At 32.3% G+C, this 19642-nt stretch overlaps 3 protein-coding genes and 1 non-coding gene across 5 annotated transcripts; 3 read left to right on the top strand and 1 right to left on the bottom strand.

Moving 5' to 3' along the window:
• Positions 1-1456: 1456 nt before the first annotated feature.
• On the top strand, positions 1457-4312 carry LOC110611082 (G-type lectin S-receptor-like serine/threonine-protein kinase LECRK2). The gene has a single exon (XM_021751194.2). It carries the CDS (start codon positions 1557-1559, stop codon positions 3915-3917), a length of 2361 nt encoding a protein of 786 aa, XP_021606886.1. The 5' UTR covers positions 1457-1556; the 3' UTR covers positions 3918-4312.
• A 2080-nt stretch (positions 4313-6392) lies between these two features.
• On the top strand, positions 6393-8065 carry LOC110610844. The gene is made up of 7 exons (XM_021750918.2): positions 6393-6550; positions 6632-6697; positions 6783-6880; positions 6993-7030; positions 7136-7223; positions 7317-7526; positions 7634-8065. The coding sequence occupies exons 1-7, from the start codon at positions 6511-6513 to the stop codon at positions 7877-7879; spliced, it is 786 nt and encodes a 261-aa protein (XP_021606610.1). The 5' UTR covers positions 6393-6510; the 3' UTR covers positions 7880-8065.
• A 2353-nt stretch (positions 8066-10418) lies between these two features.
• Positions 10419-10533, bottom strand: LOC122723410. The gene has a single exon (XR_006350359.1). It is a non-coding gene; the product is annotated as a U5 spliceosomal RNA (small nuclear RNA).
• A 2741-nt stretch (positions 10534-13274) lies between these two features.
• On the top strand, positions 13275-18284 carry LOC110612229 (vacuole membrane protein KMS1). 2 transcript variants are annotated; one of them, XM_021752949.2, is made up of 8 exons: positions 13276-13684; positions 14756-14967; positions 15230-15308; positions 15728-16027; positions 16756-16919; positions 17157-17273; positions 17500-17679; positions 17834-18284. In XM_021752949.2, exons 1-8 carry the CDS (start codon positions 13624-13626, stop codon positions 18008-18010), a joined length of 1290 nt encoding a protein of 429 aa, XP_021608641.1. In that variant the 5' UTR covers positions 13276-13623; the 3' UTR covers positions 18011-18284. The 2 variants fall into 2 exon arrangements, with proteins under 2 accessions (XP_021608643.1, XP_021608641.1); XM_021752951.2 differs by lacking the exon at positions 17157-17273 and having other exon boundaries at positions 13275-13684.
• Positions 18285-19642: the final 1358 nt, after the last annotated feature.

The following is a 19642-nucleotide window of genomic DNA, read 5'->3' on the forward strand; positions in this document are numbered from 1 at the left end:
ATAATGATTAATCCAAATATTTAATAATTTTATATTAACTATTATATATAATTCTCTTCTTCTATAATTTCTGGATGTTCTCGATGTGGGGTGTTTCACTGTCCGACTGAAATCGCCATGATATGATCTTTTATGCCATTGATACTCTTCGATGAAACTAGTTTTGATGAGTCTGATAAAGGTTGGGTATGTTTTTCTTTTACTGATGTTCTGCCTTCCTAACTTTTAAGGAGTGTAGCTATTTCTATTTGACTTCTGGCTGTGAGCTGTTATGTGTATCAGCGAACTTTCTATCTTTCACATGTATGGTCACCGGCGATTGATATCCTTCCTCGTTTGTATTTGTAGACTACGTTGAAGAAGATGGAGTGGTGGCTGTGTTCTGAAAGTCTCTTTGGGCTGAACTCTATATTCAGGCTCTTGGACTGAATTTTTTAGGCTTTGTTTTTCTGGACTAAATTAGCCTGATATCCAGGTGACCCATTAGGCTTTTAATGCAAATCAACTTTGCATGTTATGTTCCTTCTGATCCAATTTATTTGGAGCCAACCTGGCCCGTTTAATGTGGATGTTAAATACACAAAATAAAAGATTAAAAATTAAGGAAATTAAAAAATTAACTAAATTCAGATTCATTATATATTTAAGACATAACCAATTGAGTCTCACTATATAAATTTTAAGTAAAACTCATTTATTTGTAGGGTTGATTTATAATAAATGAAATTTAAATAAAAATTATTAATAAAAATTAAAAAAATTGATTTAGATATGCTCTCTTTTTTTTTTTCCTCATTTAAGTGCTCTCGAGTTTTTGTTCTACTATTTTAATTATGCTTTCAACATGTTGGTCTCGATTCAAAGTAATATATGTTTCTGTTAATTTTGGACCAACATAGTTTTGCAGTGGAAAATGGATCATTGAATCAGCACCATCTTCAATCCTAATATGCAAATTCAAACTTATAAAAAAAAAAAAATCGCCAACTTAGACCTACTCTTGTTAGTTTTCAAAGTTGTATTAGACTATTTTTATCGCAGTTTCAAATAGGATAGATGTTGGATTTTCTGAATATTTGAAAGTGATTAAATTTAAATAACTATTAATATTGCATTCATGGTTAATATCTCATAAATTTACTACTATACTTGGTGAATAACATTTGAATTTTAAACTAAATATGAAAAGGGTTAAAGTTACATATATATATATATATATATATATACATTATTCGATAATTCAGATTTGTGTCCACAAGCTGTAAAAGTGCTCCTTATCAGTATTTAAACTCAAAAGACCTGTACATCCCATCCCATCTCATCTCATCTCTTAGAGTTGAGCTCTGTTTTTTTTTTTTTTTAACTAATCTCCAAGTCCAAAAAAGCCAAACAAAATTTACATACGCAAGTAAAAATATCCATGTCCTGTAGATGGAGGAAGACCCTTCCTGTCACAGCGTGTGTTGACTGCATAGCAGCTGTGTGGAAATTGGAAACTTTTCTTCATATTAAAATAATCTCTTGTTTCTTTGCTGTGTCGCACTCTTCGATTAACAATGTCAGGTAATTTACTATTGACACTGTTGGGGTTATGCTTCTTGCTCAGCTGCAATGCTCAAAATCAGAGAAATATAACCCTGGGATCCAGCCTCACAGCAGGATCCAATTCCTCTTGGCTCTCACCCTCTGGCGATTTCGCCTTCGGCTTCTATTCTCTCACAAATGGCCTCTTCCTTGTTGGGATATGGTTTGCTAATATACCCAATAAAACACTACTTTGGTCTGCAAATCGGGATCTTCCACTGCCAACAGGATCGATCGTCGCTCTGTCAGAGGACGGCAGATTTTTGTTTACACACACCAATGGAACCATATTTACTATACACGATGGTGATGCCAGTTCAGGCTCCATGCAAGATGACGGCAATTTCGTCTTGATGAATTCAGGTTCAGAATTGATTTGGCAGAGCTTTGATCATCCAACAGACACAATTCTACCAGGCCAAAAACTCAACGAGGGTCAGTTCTTGTTTTCCAATGCCAACGGAACAGTGGATTTCTCAACCGGAAGATTCAGGCTGGCGATGCAACCCGATGGAAATCTGGTGCTTTCAGCTTTCCGATTAGGCGGTCCAGGTTATTGGTTCACTGGAGCTTTTGGAAACTCCAGTTTGGTCTTCAACGAGAGCAGTGCATTAATGTATATCGCTAATGAAACTGCGATTTTTTACCAGATGACGAAAGAGAGCGATTTACCGACTTCAATCAGTAGCTCTTACCACAGAGCAACCATAGATGATGGTGGAAATTTTCAGCAATATATCCATCCCAAAGTTCACGGAAGCCGATGGATAAGTGTGTGGAGAGCAATCACCCAGCCATGCACTGTGAACGGCGTATGCGGTGTGTATGGATACTGCACAACCGATAACAATCAAACACAAACAGTAACTTGTAGCTGCCTTAGTGGTTATTCTCTCTTGGACCCAGATATCCCCTCCAAAGGTTGCTTTCCTGACATCCCACCGGAACAGTGCAGCAACAACACTCGGTCGCAGGTGACGTACAAAATTGATCAGTTTGAAGACGCTGATATTCCAAATAATTTTGAGGCAGATTTGGCAGAGATAAGAGATATAGACCTTGCCAATTGTACCAAGGCAGTTCAGGATGATTGCTACTGCACGGCTGCTACATTCAATGCAACTGAATCTGTTTGTCGCAAGAAAAGGATTCCTTTCTTTACTGCGAGGAAGAGCAACCCTGCTACTAATGGGATGATAACCCTCATCAAGGTTCCTGTTGGGACTAATAATGTTCCAGAGGACGGAGAAAACGATTCACGTACTGTTATTATAGTTTGCCTTTCAGTAACCAGCGTGCTCGTCCTGTTCTTCGCAGCGTTTGCGCTCTACTACCACCCTATAACCAAAAGATTCAGATCGAGAAAACCTCTAACCGTTGCATACGCATCAGATTTTAACTTGAGAGCATTTACGTTCCAGGAGCTACATGAAGCGACAGATGGGTTCAGTAACAGGATTGGGAAAGGATCTTTTGGCACTGTTTACAGTGGGAGTGTTGGTTTCGAGGATAAACAAATTGATATCGCAGTAAAGCAGTTGGACAACGTGATTGAACAGGGTGAGAAGGAATTTTTGACAGAAGTGAAGGTAATTGGCCAAACCCATCACAAGCATTTGGTTAAGCTAGTGGGCTTCTGCAACGAGAAAAGCCATCGGCTTCTGGTTTATGAGTTGATGAAAAATGGGTCATTATCTGGTTTCTTATTTCGAGAAGAAGAGAAACCAAGCTGGAATCAAAGAGCAACCATAGTGCTTCAAATTGCGAGGGGTTTATTATATTTGCACGAGGAATGTGAGACTCAAATTATCCACTGCGACATTAAGCCACAAAATGTGCTACTTGATGAACATTACACACCCAAAATTGCAGACTTTGGCCTAGCAAAGCTACTAATGAAGGATCAAACAAGAACAAGCACCAACGTGAGGGGAACAATGGGTTACATGGCGCCAGAATGGCTGAAGCATGCGCCAATAACAGCGAAAGTAGATGTTTACAGTTATGGAGTGATGCTGCTGGAAATAATTTGCTGCCGAAGGCACATAGAGCTGAATAGAGTCGAAGAAGAGACAGAAGAGGATGACTTAGTGTTAACAGATTGGGTGCTGAATTGTGTTAGAACTGGGAGGCTAAACGTGGTGATTAATAATGAGGCAGAAGTAATGGAAGATTTCAAAAGGTTTGAGAGAATGGCAATGGTAGGATTATGGTGTGTTCATCCTGACCCTATCCTCCGACCAACCATGAAGAAGGTGACACAAATGTTGGAAGGCACAGCAGAAGTAGGAGTTCCACCACTTGCTCATGCTCTGTCAATATCTTACAAATAAAGAATAACAAAACTACAGCTTAATGTCCATGAGAATTTTTCCAGAACCTCTCAACCTTTGAGTTTGAGTTTCAAATTCCAACCAACTGTATCAGAAAAGCTAGAAATAATTGTCTTGATGTGGAATTTTGTTGCACCCCACTCGATTCAATAGATCTTCTTGCAATAGTACAGAAGTAAGCATAAGAAAAATATTCTAACGGTAGCCCAAAAACAACACAGAAGAAATGAGGACCCAGTGGACGTTGTCGTTTTGTGGTTTGTTTCGTACAAATCAAAAGGAGCTATTTTAACTGAGTTGGAGCTGTTAGAGCAAATTAAAAAGGGTAAAGGTTGGATGAAATCCATGTAAAGTTTTTCATTACACTTTTAATAATAAATTAGCTTTTAAATTTAATTTCAATCTAGTAAAATGGTCCTATTAAAAAAATATATATTAGTGTTAATTTACCATTAATTAAAGATTATATATTTTTTAATAAATTAAATAACACACCATGTCACATTAAGGCTCATAATAGTAATTTTTTCAATCATCACCCACACAAAAATCATACCCTGAGTTTAATCTCTTTGAGTATTTGATTTTGAACAAGTTGATTAAAAAAAAAAAAAAAACTTTCTCAAAGGGTACCGTTCCATGTCTACACTTTTGATTCTTCATCCTGATGCTAATATTACCTATGCTTGGACTCCACATAGTGGAGACTATAAGACGAGATCATTGATCGACACCTGTCAAGATTAAAGTAAGTATATAATTAATATTAATCAGGATTAAAATTTTAATTAATTCTGTATCAATAAACTAAATTGTTATGAACTAACCATGGGAGGTTATGTTTGTTTTGATGATGGTGGGGTTGAAAATTTGAGTGGGCGACGGGGATGGTGGTGGGCCTGCCCTCAAAGACAAAAAGCCCAAATGTATGCATATCATGGATCTAGCCCAAATAAATAGTGTCATACAAGAACCAAGTCATATATACAGGGTATTATTTTCTCTGTTATTTTAATTTTTTTTTTTAAAAAAAAATGGTCAATACTGCTATGGAGAAATTGATGCTAAAATATTACTAATATAACTAAAAATAATTTTAAAATACGAAGTATTTGAATAATAAAAATAAATAAATTATCTGATCTTAATAGCTTGTATAATGCGGACATAAATGTTTTTGGAATTTGGAAAACAACACAGATGCTCTGGAAATCCAACTCATGGAGATGAAGATTAGGATGTTTGTATGAGCAATAATTCATTTCCTAATATCAATTATTTGTAATTACTGGGTGCCCACAGCCCACCGTCAACTCATTCGCTGCCCATTACCTACTAAAAAACAATCACTAAGCCTCATCTGCTCCCCAATCCATCGTATGATTCATTGATACCAAATCCATTAAAAAACACACACACACAAAAAATTTAAGCCTCGTTAGGTATTAAAATTTTAAAAATTAAAATGATTTCATTATTTTAGTAAATTTGATTTTGGATAATTTTAATTTATATGAAATATTTTTTTTCAATAACAACTGCATTTAATAAATGAAAATGTTTTTTTTTTGTTTTTTTTTTTTTTAACTACTAAGTTAAAGGTCCACTCAATTGTTATGGCCATCAGGGCCCAATTCATTAAAAACACTCCACCAATGAAAATCTATAAGGTGCCTGCCTACTGCATTGTGCTTGCTTATCAAGCTTCCACACATATACTAATGGTGTTTTTCCTTTTTTTCTCTTTTTCTTTTTTATTATTGCCCATTGATATTATGCTAACATTTGCACCAACTTTAACTTTTCTTCTATTCAATTGAATATAAATCAATCACGCCATTTTTTAAATATACATATATGTATATTTATTCTAACTCGTCTACTCAATTGAGGTTGAGGCCAATGTTTTAATTCAATAATTTTTTTTCTGCAAATCCTTATTAAGAATGTTTGTATAACGATATCCAATTCAATTAAATACTAATAAAATAAATTTAAATAAATAAAATTTGTAATAAATTTAAATTTTATAAATAATTAAATGTTATCAAAAAATAACATATTTGAGTCAAAACATATGGACTAAAGATTTATTAGCATTTTAGAGCTATTGCTTTCTATCAGCAAATTTACCACGCGTTCCACATGCAATACATGGATCTTTATGTGTATTTGTCATATTATATTATGCCCGTATGACATGTGCTCCGATATTACCTCATACATAATGCCTGACTCTATTTTACTCAAATGCCCAGTTCATATGCGCTAATACCTAAACAGTAAGCGATTTTATAGCAAACCTGCAAGGGACAAATTCGTCCACTCACAACATTCATTTCTCCTTTTTTTTAAATTTACAGCTAAGGCGTGTGCGGCCGCTATCTACTCGGCCTTATGATTCGCTATCGGGTAAGGGATTTGGACTCTGACTCAGCAGCATCTTTTCCTCTCCTCTCCTCTCCTCACCTCACCTCAATTCCCTATAAATAATCCTCCTATTGTCTCCTTCAAACTCCCGGCCTGCCTTCCATTATTTACATAAACCACTCTCTTTGCAGAAACACATTACTTTTCGTCTTCATCCTTTGAAATGGATTGTTGCGGCTCTCCTTTTGATTGCCTTATCTTCGGTACTCTATTTAACCATTAAAATTAACGTACGTATTTTCTTTATTTCCTTTGTTTTGAATTGAATTTTCCTTTGCAAACAGATTTGGATGACACTCTGTACTCCTCCAAGTTGGGGATCGCTGAAGCTCTAAGGAAGAACATTGACGGTACATTAAGGCTTTTTTATAAGCTCTTAAATTTTGTAACTAAATGCAAAAACAAAGGTGATTTTTTCTTTCTATTTTTTTCCAGATTTTCTCGTTGAGAAATGTGGATTTGCAGAGAACAAAGCTTCAACTCTTCGAGTTGAACTATTTAAAACTTATGGCAGCTCTCTTGCTGGTTTGCGGGTAATTGGTCTTTAAAGCAACCAAAAAAAGAAAAAAAAATCAAAATGAATCGTCTACCTTTCTTACCTTGACCCCTTTTTTTCTGATTAATTTGTAAATTTATCTATTCCAGGCTTTAGGATATGATATCGACGCTGATGATTACCACAGGTGATTATCAAATCCTAATATCTTTATATTTTTAAATATTTTGCTTTCGCAATTGATTTCTCATATTAAAGCAATTAATTGATTTTTTTCTATTTCTACATCAAGTTTTGTGCACGGAAGATTGCCTTACGATTTGATTAAGCCGGACGGTCAATTGCGTAACCTTTTGTGCAGCATCCCCCAAAGAAAAATTGTGAGGAAAATCAAACGACTGAATTGGAATTTTCTAACTCTGCTTCCTTCAAGATTCACATTTTTTTAATACTGCTTCCTTATTCTCCTCCAGATTTTCACCAATTCGGATAGAGTTCACGCAATTAAGGTCCTGAAACGGTTAGGATTAGAAGACTGCTTCGATCAAATCATATGCTTTGAGACGATGAATCCAAATCTATCCAAATCGATGCGTCCTGATGAGTTCCCTGTTCTTCTTAAGCCTTCAATGGACGCCATGAAAATTGCTCTCCAAGCCGCCAATGTCGACCCTCGCCGCACGGTATGCCCGAAAAAAACACAAATGTTTCTCATTTCCCCTTGTTTGGATCATAAAGTCAAAACAGTACTAAAACGCGTCTGTTGTGTCGTTTATTGTGGCGTGAGCAGTTGTTCCTGGACGATAACGCGCGCAATGTAGCAGCAGGGAAAGCTATGGGGCTTCAAACTGTTCTGGTTGGAAAACCGATGAAGAGCAAAGAAGCAGATTATGTATTGGAGAATGTAAACAAACTGGCACAGGCAATTCCTGAAATTTGGGTGATCGGAGAGGACAATGCTAGTACTGCTCCAAGCATCAACCGCATCAGGAGTGAATTAGATTCCATACTTGCAACCACTCCCGTCGGAGCCTGACCACATCACATACGCAATCAACACCGACGATTTGTACATTTACCAAATTCCAAAATCCATGTGGGTATCATCAAAATGTGCATATGCATTGTTACGTATGTAAATGGTATGTCCATGTTAATAAAAAAATGTATCACTATGTCTATTCGAATGCAATCCATGGGATCAATACTTATTACATCAATAGATGTTCGTCGTCTTCTTTAAAGAAAATGAAAAGAGAATATAGCAATTAAAAAAAAAGAGGAGAATATGGGTTTGCAATTCGAGAATCTTCCAATCTGGGATTATTGAGGTAACTTAGGCAATTCACTCAGGCAGAAACCAAATTCCCGTTTGTCCACTAATATGCGATGTCACCTGAAAGGGAAGTCACGAGGTAACGATGTGCCCTCAGCTTGTCGTTTAAATATGAAATCATCTTTAGTTTATTAACAACTGGCTTTGGCTTTATCCTCTTTTTTGTTTCTAAAAAAAAATTATTATATATTCCATGAATACCATGTCTCAAGATTGTGTTGATATTCCCCAGCGATAATAATAACACAAAACATAAAAATGAAAAATCGTAAACATCATTCTACTCTTTAAATTTGGTATTTTTTTATGACATTTATGATTCGCTGGTGTTGGAAGTACTGCCAGTACAGAGGCGATTGTTTTTGCTCAATCCAAGAGCCTCTCCTATGATTCATTTTTAGTCATTCAGGCCTTGCAGGGATTAGTTTGTGGTAAAAGTATCAGGGTTGTATTCAAGACACCCTGCATTTAGCTTCATTAGTTTGTTCTTGCCATGCAATGTCTTTTAGTGATTCATTTTATGTGAATCCTTCAACTCAATGTAATCTTCTTAATCTCTTCTATGCCCATTTAGGGTACCATGAATATACATTTGAGAGAAAAATAAAATGATGAGCAGGATGTTGAAGTGTCAGGACCTGGATCCAAGGCGACCAACATTCCACATCCAATACTGCAAGAATTACCACTAAGCCATCAAATTTGGTTGTAAATATTATTTCCTATACTTGATTATTTTTTATAAAATAACTTCATATGTTGAATATATGACTAAAATGTTGGAATTTAGGCAATAGTTGGGGCTAAATTACAAATGGAATAAAGAAATTACGATGACAAAAATATTATTATTTTTAAATTACAACAATAAAATATTTTGTTTTAAAAATTACAGATTACTAATACATAGATTTTGACTAAATTACTGTAATTGAATCGCAATTTACCTTTAGTTTAATTAATTATTATTATTTTTTGTTTATTTATTTTGATTTTATTCAAAATTGAATTGACAGATTCTAAGTCTAAATTAATTTTAATATGTTATAATTAATGCAAGTAACTAATTTTCCTGTTTTATAATTTTTATTTTTTATCTTAAAATTATTATTATTTTTTTACATTATAATAATATTCCTTCATCTTTCCATCCAATAATTTTTTTTATTATCTCAAAATTATTATTCATTTTTATTTTTTACACAATAACAATATCATATAATATTTTTAAAAAAACAATAACATATAAATTCATTATTATAATCTTATTTAATTTTATATTATTTATAAAAAAAATTAAATATCTTTTAATATTTATTAAAATTAATTTTTTTAAATAAATATAATTAAAAATTAATAAAAATTATATATATATATATAATAAAATAAATAAAATTACGAGACAAAGCGAATATATAAATTAATATAAATCTATTAAATTTTATTTTATTTTCAATAAATTTTTTAGATCTTTTAATATTTAATAAAATTTAATATTTTAAAGATGATTATAATTAAAAGTTTAATAAAAAAATTTATTTTTTTAATATGTATAAAATAGTAAAATAAAAAATTATAAAACAAAGAACGTAATTATTTTTAAGATATTGGCGTTGTTAATAATATTAAATGAACCGTATACTCAAACCTAAATTAATATTTAAACAAGAAAAAGCATAATTATTTTTATAAATTTAATTATACTCACGTCACTCAGAGTTTAATATTATAGATTTGAAACGTTCAAGTTTTGACTCATCGAGTTACTTAAACTATTTGAGCTTTTAATTTGACATTTGATTTTTTAGTATTTTTTGAATTAAGCTGAATAAGTCATAGCAAAGCTCATTTACAATCACGAAAGAAATGGTCATCCCACTAACAACTCTAAGCAGCGAGTGTAGCATTATCATATAAACATATGATTAAACATGATTTGTTTATGTTGCTAATCTAAAATTTCTTATCTAAAAATTAAAATGAAATCAAATTAACGATAAACCAAGTAACTTGGTTCAAATGAGCCTCACGTTATTTAACTTCTCCAATGCGGAGAAATGACAAATTTCATTAGGAAAATGAAATCATCATCTTATATATTAGTTTTAGTTATCCAATTAATTATTGATTAAATTTATATATATGAACTACCATTTCACATATAACATTAAGTAACACAAAATTCATCTGTTCACTGAAGAACGGGACAAAAATATTGAACTGGCACTGGTGTGGGCCCACTCCCAAGGAAGAGGGCCCTCCAAAAATTGGCGTATGCCGCTATTTGCGGCGCGCACACGGTATTCTTTAGTAAAAGGCGAAAGAATAGTTCGCTTTGTGCTCACCGCGCGGCTGCGTGATTTTTATCTCAATTCACTCGTCATTTTATAACGCCCTTACTGATGTTTCACTTCTTTCTTACTCGATGTGGGACTCCAAAACCAAAATGCACTTTGACTTTGATGACATTCTGTACTCCTGCTCTCAGCTTTGCATTTGATTCGCCCTTGAAAATGAATTCCCTTAAGAGAACCCATTAAATAATGATGAGCTTCAATTCTTTCATTTTCTTGGATGTGGACTCTATCATCTGAATCATTATTTGTAATAATTTGGCTTCCAATTTCTCAAAGTAAAATGCTTCATACTTTCACCTGCTTCAAACATTTCCAAGGCTGATTTGTAGAATTGGGGTGTTGGAGAGAGCTTGCCAAATGGAGCATGTCTTCATGGGCCAAGGCTTCAACAGGGCCCATTAGGGTTGGCACAGCAAAATTGATGGATCTTTGGGGTTCCAAATTCTTACAAACACATCCATCCAAATTCAAATCTTTGAAGCCCATCCATTCCATTTATTCTTCTGTCAATTATTATCCAAAAAGATAGAACTATATTTATACATATAGTTGGAAATGCTGCTGAATTTATAGCGAGATTTAAAGATTGCATACTGCACTTTTGGCTCTTCCATATGAACACAATAAAATTCTTATCTCTGTGGGTTTTTTTCTTTTAAAGAAAATTTGAAATTAATAATGATAGTATTGCCAAGTGTTATGTCGCATTCCCCAGCAAACAGAAAATACCCATAGATGATAAAAACTTTGAAGTTTGAGCAGCCAATAGATAATATATCCCTGCTGCTCTCTGCAACTGCATGCTGATGGTCCCTGTTTTCCTCTCTCATGTTTTGGTCATTTATGTAATAAAATAATAAAACACATATGGTGTTTCTTGTGACGCATTATCCGCGCCACATGCCTCCTCCTCAGACATGATCGGTTAATTCAGTTGCCCCTCCTCTTGTATTATTTATTTATTTATTATCAAACCTTTCAAATATTTTATTTCACATAAATGACAACCCAAATGATTGAATAATTTTCGAATAATTTATTATTAACATCTGCATGTGCTCCTCACTTCATATTTCCCTGATTTTATGTTGTCAAATCTATCTACTCACCAAATGAAACTGAACAAATATTATGATAATAATAAATTATTTTTTTTCCTTCAATTAATATAAAATAATTACGATTATTATATATTCTTCATGTGATGGTGATTGTAATGATAATTAAGAATAGCATTGTAATAATTAATAATTATTGAGGGCAGCATGAGGATAGCTGATTGAGTTATGATAAGCATATAATTGAAGGATCCTGATTTTAGGAAAAAGGTCAAGTGTGTACCAGCTTAAATGCACCTTACATTATAGAATAATATCCTTTGCCATTAATTGATGTTGACGATTTGATTAATCAACAAATAATATTTCAAAGTAGACCTTTTCCTTTGCTTCTACTTCTTGACTTTGATGCTTGTTGCTGACCCTTAATTTGCTTTCGAATTTGCCCAATACTTTGGGAATTACATTAATTATTAAATCAAAGTTTTTTTACATTTAAATATATGTTTTAATTCCATAAATTTCAAAAAAAAAGTCAAAATATTAAATTTTTTTACACTCCTTTCAAATCAATGATTTCGTATCGATTTAATCTAAATTAATTATTTTTTTAATAATTTTTATTTTTAAAATGAAAAATTTATTTTCAAAGTAATTAAAATAAATTAAATAATTATCATATAAAAATATATGATTCTATTACAATTGAATTACTGAACATATCCAATGATTTGTTTAATAAAAAATGTGATTTTGTTGGTTCAATCAAATTAACATTTTATGGTTTTTATTTTTAATTATTTATTTATTCCAATTTATTTAGTAAATTAAATTAAAATAATTTTATTTTAAGTATTATATAAATATAAATTCATTAAGAGTACATTATTTATTTATTTATTTTTTTATTAATATTAATGTGTTATAAAATAGTAACTTTATTAATTTTATATGCAAAAAATTTATAAATATGTTTTTATTGGTTAAATCAAGAGTTAATATTCAATTCACTTATTTTAAAAGTAATTATTATTTTTAAAAATAATAAGTTTCAATTAGTTAAAAATTTAGTTGAATTTAATTAAAACTCTATTCTTATTTAGTAGTTTGATCGGATAAAAAACTAATATTTAGTGATTGATAAAATTAATTATGAAAATTAATATTTAACTAATAATTATTAAAATAATTAATATTTTTTCATCTCATAAATTTTATTTATTTTTTTAGTTTTTTTGAAATTTTTACTTATTTTCTTTTTATTTTATAATAATATGTAAATTAATTATTATAATTCTATTTAATTTTATTTATTTTTAATAAAATTTTTAATATTTAATAAAATTTAATATTTTAAAGTGGATATATTAAATTAATATATATAAAAAATAAAATACATAAAAATTTTAAAATGAAGAAATAAAATAATTATTATAACAGTTAACCATGATTAAACTGACGAAGAGTTTTGAATTATATCCCAATTAAAATAGAATAAAATAATTTCTTTAAAAAAATAATAAATTACTCTAAAAATAAGGGGGGCAATAAATTAATTTTAAATTTTAAATTTCGCAATAAAAAACATTATATGTCCTTATCCTGTCGCAGTATTTTATTTATTTATTTATTTTTGAAAAAAAAGAAATGCATCAGTATTTTACTATTTCCTTCAAATTATAAATGCAAGATCAAAGAAACCTTACGCGCTGCGCAGACGACTCCTCCTCCTCCTCATCTCTCACAGGAGAGGACGATAAAGCCTCTGCTGCGAGATCTCAACGCAAACTCCCCTCCCTCACGTTGTTTTCTGAAATTTCGCTTCTTTTTTCTTTGATATTTGGCTCCCCAATTTCTTCCCGAACCAGCAATTTTAACACACTAATGTTCGCTGCAAATCCTACCTATTAATTCATTGCATACCCTTGTTCTGATTCTCCCAGATAGAAATCTATCCAATATAGACCCATTTTGCAGTTGTTTCGGGAGATTGAAGAAAAGGGTAGAGATTTTTTTATTATAGTATGTTATGGTAATGGGTTCCGGCAAAGGAGCAACTTCTTCTCAAACAATGGAGATATCAATCGCAGGCAATTCCCTCATTTTTCAACTTTTCCATTCTATACGTACGCATATATGTTATAGTCGTTGTTAATTTGGTGCTTCTTGCATCAAAACCTTTCTTCTTTTAAGACAATTGGGAGGAGCCCAATGCCAGCTCCTTATTGTTTGAGCTCCTAATCTTGCTCGATTTGTTTTACGGAATCTACGTGTTAGGGCTGCAATCTGGGTGTTTTTTTTTTCTTTACTCACAATCGGATCTATGGTTTAATTTGAAAAAAAAAAGTTCTTTTATTTTCCTAGTTTGATTTTTGATATTTGAGATTTTTTTTCTACATGGATTGGCTTAAGGCATCCTCTTTTTTGTTTGTTGTATTCATCTGCAAATTTTTGCTATCAAGCTTGAGTTAGCTTGTTAAAAGCACTAAAATTTGAATCGTCACAAACAACAAATAGTCGTAAACATTAAAATGTAAATAACAAAAATTGTTAGAATGCAAGTGGGAAATAACATGCTAATCATATTGCATCATACTATATTCAATTGTGATTTTATAGTTGTGATACAAATGGTTTTATTGTCTGGTTGTTAGAGGTTGTTCTTTGGTTAAAGTTGATAGCTTGGGGATAGGCGTCAGATGTTTTAGGCGTTAATGGATTGCCACTTGCCAAGATAATCTAGACCATGTCGGCATGTGGTGGAATAGGGATTTCTAGTGGGCATGTAGCAGCTCTGTGGGCAACAAAAGTAAAAGCTTATAAGTATTGGAATCCGCCCGTCTTTCTTTCTCCACACGCGCAGAGTAGTGGGTGGAGCATGCTTGCATCTTATGTCCATTTATGTGATATTTCCTTTGAGAAGCAGAAATAGATGTGAACGGGTAGTTTTTCTGTTCTGGATAAGTTTAATTTCCTAACACTTCCATTGTGCTTTATAATGGATTATTCTTGTATAAAGTGTTGGAGGTGTTATCTCCCATTAATAAGAAATTGTTTGTTTAATTCAAGACAGTGAAAATAAGGAACACCACAAAGTGTCCAGATTTGAAGGAATGCAGTTCCTGATTTTTTACGCTTTTTTTTAAACAATTATTTTGCAGATCTTCATGAGAGGCATCAACAGGAACTCGAAAATCTGACAATGACAACACAGCCTTTCAAAACGTTGAAGTTTTTCATGCTGGCTATAATTCAGTATGTTAAGCGATCGGTAATTTATTTATTAGCAAAAGGTGGTTGGTTGATGCTTCTAAGCACTGTGGTGGCTGCACTTGGTATTCTTCTTGTGACCATTGATGGCCCTCATGAAAAGGTACTGTAGTAGCAGGCCTTTGCTGTGTTTATCTGAAAGCATAGCTTATACATCTCTGTATGTGTTTATCTCTTTATTTTTGTTTTAATATTATCATGGTTATTTAGGAGATTCAAACACAGAAATGTGTAAATCTTGTCACCACATGTGAAAAAATGTAGATAAGATTTTTTTTTTCTTTTCTTTTTTTAACATTTATCATCTTGTTTCTGACAAGATAGATATTTGGGAGTTGATGACTTCTTCTGACTTGTTTTTGCAGCATATTGAGGAACTTGGTCATTATATGCGGTTTGGACTGTGGTGGATTGCCCTTGGTGTTGCATCCTCAATTGGTCTTGGTAAGCAAATTTATATGAAAGAATGTCAAGAACCCTATGCTGGTAGAACTAACCTGGAATATATAATTATTAAAATTTGGAGGTAAATTTTGATTTGATGCCATAACTATGCTAGGTTTGATATCTGTAATGCTGAATGCTCAATGAGCAGAATATGATATGGTATGGATTCTTAACTATTTCTTTGTGTAAGAAAACCCTCAAATTGTTGACCCTTAAATGACTTGGCGCAAAGGACTGCTGTATCATGTGAAAATCTGGGAGTTGTAGACTAGGTTTTTTTTTCTTCTCATACTCTAAAAGATCATGCACTCAGATGCATTATCATGCTGTTATGATTCTATAGTCCTATCGCAAAACTAAGTTTCTATTGTTCCTGATCTGATCTCTCCCTCTCTCTTCTTCATACTAATTTCCAGGGTCTGGTTTGCACACGTTTGTTCTTTATCTGGGCCCTCATGTTGCCCTGTTCACAATAAAAGCAATGCAGTGTGGCCGAGTTGATCTAAAAACTGCAGTATATGATACGATACAGCTCAAAAGAGGTCCTTCGTGGCTTGACAAAGATTGCCATGAATTTGGAGAGGCAGTATTTCCAACATCTCATGGGCTGCGCGTTCCACTTAGCAGCATATTGCCGCAGGTCCAAATAGAAGCTGTTTTATGGGGATTGGGAACAGCACTTGGAGAGCTTCCTCCTTATTTTATCTCAAGAGCAGGTATGATTTTAGGTTGGTCTTTTTTTTCTCATGTAACTGCCAAATTATCCAATTAAGAATTTGTTCAAAGGAGTTCACACGTGTCATGTGAAGAGACACACTTATTTGCTTGATCTTGAGCCAATGGCCTTCATGCATAATTTGATGTTACACTAAGAGAAAGGATTTTCTGAAAGGGGTTTAAGGCTTTCTCATAATCCATGAAACCAAAATGCCATAGAATGAGTGCACTATCCATCAATAAATAGTGTTTGTATAGAAAAATTATTGTACCACACTATGGCACTGCCACATGTAGAACAGACCTTGCCAACAAAAGAATCAGTTTCTATTTCAAGTACTTCATGTGTCTCTGAAGGCTGAAGCTCTGTAAAATTGGAATGTTCTGGTCCCATATTACTGAATGAAGGTTGGTTTAAGAATGCATGTATTCTCATCATTATGTCAGTTTTCCCACTTGCTGATTAACAGTTGAATTGGTGGGATTTGTTACAAAAGAAACATAAGACAGATGCTTTTCCTTGTTTGCTTATCTGTCATTATTATTCAAGGATACCATGGTTCATTTTTGCCTGAATGAGTGCATATCTGTTTGTAAATTATGCAAGACGGAAGCTTCTTCCTTTTTCATCCATTTTACTTTTCAATTTCAAGTTTTTGGTAACAATGGAATCTATATGTCATGATAAATGAGTTCTATAATGTATTAATAGACTCATTTTGTGCAGCACGTATATCAGGTAGTAAATTGGATGCCATTGCCATGGAAGAATTGAATGCTTCCTCATCTGAAGATAATGGAATCTTAGCTACTCACCTTAATCAAATCAAGCGCTGGCTTCTGTCACATTCTCAACATTTGAACTTCTTCACAATTTTAGTACTTGCTTCGGTTAGTGTGACCTGCCAAACTATTTTTTCCAGTACTATTTCTCTAGCAAATTGATACAATTGGTTTTACCTTTGAATGATTTCTCTTTATTGCCTGCTCATATGCCCATTTCAAAAGCAATAAGCATTGCAAGACAGGCTATGTTAGATGAAAGGTTGACCTTGATTTGTCGTCCATTTGTGTTGTCTCCATTGTTTATAAATATGCTAGTCATTGATGAACTATAATATCTTTTAGGTGCCGAATCCCCTATTTGACCTCGCTGGAATTATGTGCGGACAATTTGGTATTTCATTTTGGAAGTTTTTTCTGGCAACTGTGATTGGGAAGGCAATTGTGAAAACTCATATACAGGTTTGTAATATCTCTAGGTTTTGGAACTTGGAGCATTCAATAGCTTAGATAAGTTTTCGGTGCTTTACTACATGGTAGCTGCAGTCCTTGAGGTCGCTGCGTGGACTAACTCTATTGCTTTAAACTTTTGGTTGCTTTGATGAAAGGTGTTTGATGCTTGGTTTTATTTTGAAGTGCCAATGTCTCTGAGCTTCTTAATGTTTTTTGTTTGATTGCTTTTCTGCAGACAATTTTTATCATCTCTGTCTGTAATAATCAACTGCTTGACTGGATAGAGAATGAGTTGATCTGGATGCTCAGCTTTATACCTGGTTTGGATTCTGTCCTGACCAACCTCATAGCCAAACTGCATGCAGTTAAGGAAAAATATATGTCACCTGCACCACCACTACACTCGAATAACAAGGTACTGACACTTAAGGATCTTCTGCATCCTCGTGTGAATCAGCAGTAGAATGGTCAAATTTCGTTTCGAACAAAAGCTTTTCTTGTATTCTGATTTTTCTTTCGTGTCCTCTTCTTAGTGTTTTATATATATTGATAGTTTGGTCTCCTTCCAGGTGAAAAAATGGGATTTCTCATTTGCTGCATTGTGGAACACCATTGTTTGGCTGATGCTCTTGAACTTCTTTTTCAAGATTGTGACTGCAACTGCACAGACGTATTTGAAAAAACAGCAGGAGAATGAGCTAGGTGAAATGAAAACTGATTCGTCATCTTCAACAAATTCAGATTAGAATCTGAGCAGAAGCACCCTGATCCGCAGACAACATTCCAAGTTGCTTCTTGTTTCTCCTGTGTAGATTAAGTGACTAGCTCTTTTATACGTCACCCTCAGGGCAAATTCCTGTTAGTAGCTTTGTATAGAAATAGGAACACTCCCAAGTCCCGCGTCAGTGTCACGTCCATTAGCTTAATTCTTACCCATTGTTAAGCAACTACTACTGCAATTGGGATTGGAACCACATTAGAATTCTTTGGTAAATGCAAAACTAGTTATTTGCTTATTCATCTTCCATGGGTTTCAGCAACTTTATTTTTATTTTTTCTTTACTTTGAGATTATCCACCACACAATTTTTTTATATTGGTCATCTTTATTTCTTGAATTTATTATCTTTTTCATCTCTGTCTATAACTCTCATCTCCCATGTAGGGCAGAAGAATAGATAATACTCTTAATTCAGAATCATCCTCAAAGTAATAAAAATAAGAGGGACAGTCCAGTCATCATTTATATTGAAATGTGTGCTCATCTGTCATATGCCATATGATTCTAAGGATCCGGCCTTAATATCCCTTCAAATTCTTATATTGAGTGGTCAAAGGGACAGTGCCTAGAAAACTTTGCATGCAAAGAATCATGGGCTTGGCCCATAAGCCACTATCAAGAAATATTAGATTTTATTAAAAAGATATATTTGATTTTAATACATGAGTATTAATTTAAATAATTTCGTAATTTTTATAAATAAATATTTAAATATAGTTAAACAATATGTGAAATGTTAAATTAAAAAAATATTTAAATATAGAACATTAGAAAATAGTTGGTAAAAAAAACTTACACATTTGAATTAGATTATTGACATGTGAAAAATATTTGGTTTATATATTTTTATAGTTAACTTTTTTAATTACACCAAAAAATTTGGAAAAAAAAAATCAAATAAGATAATCGAGTAAACTAAAAGCGTCATATTCACATGTTTTATATGAGGGATCACATGCCAAAATTAATTTTCAAATGGATAATATCTACAGCAATTTATGATTTGCATTTCCTTATGTCCTTTTATATATATATATTTTTTATTATATATAATAAAAAATTATTTAATAATAAACATCACGTTCAACACCGACATTTTAAATATTTATCAATACGTGGCAACAGTTGTTTTATTTTCAAGTATATTTAAAAATTAAAGCTACATTGGTAACATGCCATCATGCACATGTTATCGTCTTTAATTTAAAATAATTAATTAATTTATTATTAATCGAAGGAGAAAGATGCTAATAGCGACTAATATATATTGTTTTTGGTGGATTAATATAGTTAAATGATCTTTAAGAAATATTATTGCTGCTCACTCTTGTTTAAAAGATAATATTATTTTTATTTACATAAGCATAATTTTTATTTATGTACTTATTTTCAATTTTATTCGTTTTATATAAAATTTATAATTACCTTTTTAAAATGTATATTTGAATATAAAAAGAGATTTATTTTTTATAAATAATAAAATTTTATTTATGGATATAAATTTTTATATTTAAAAAATAAAAAATTAAATATTAATGCTACGTAACAATCACTTTATGTAAATTATGAACTGTATTATAGAATATAAAAATATGATA

The sequence above is a fragment of the Manihot esculenta genome, chromosome 3 (genome assembly GCF_001659605.2).
Source record: "Manihot esculenta cultivar AM560-2 chromosome 3, M.esculenta_v8, whole genome shotgun sequence".
NCBI lineage: Eukaryota > Viridiplantae > Streptophyta > Magnoliopsida > Malpighiales > Euphorbiaceae > Manihot > Manihot esculenta.

Coding starts and splice junctions, on each gene's coding strand:
- LOC110611082 (XM_021751194.2), top strand. CDS start 1,557: ATGTCAGGTAATTTACTATTGACACTGTTGGGGTTATGCTTCTTGCTC.
- LOC110610844 (XM_021750918.2), top strand. CDS start 6,511: ATGGATTGTTGCGGCTCTCCTTTTGATTGCCTTATCTTCG. Junction 6,698..6,782: donor TCTAAGGAAGAACATTGACG/GTACATTAAGGC, acceptor ATTTTTTTCCAG/ATTTTCTCGTTGAGAAATGT. Junction 6,881..6,992: donor GCTCTCTTGCTGGTTTGCGG/GTAATTGGTCTT, acceptor TATCTATTCCAG/GCTTTAGGATATGATATCGA.
- LOC110612229 (XM_021752949.2), top strand. CDS start 13,624: ATGGTAATGGGTTCCGGCAAAGGAGCAACTTCTTCTCAAACAATGGAG. Junction 16,028..16,755: donor TTATTTTATCTCAAGAGCAG/GTATGATTTTAG, acceptor CATTTTGTGCAG/CACGTATATCAGGTAGTAAA. Junction 17,680..17,833: donor CACTACACTCGAATAACAAG/GTACTGACACTT, acceptor GTCTCCTTCCAG/GTGAAAAAATGGGATTTCTC.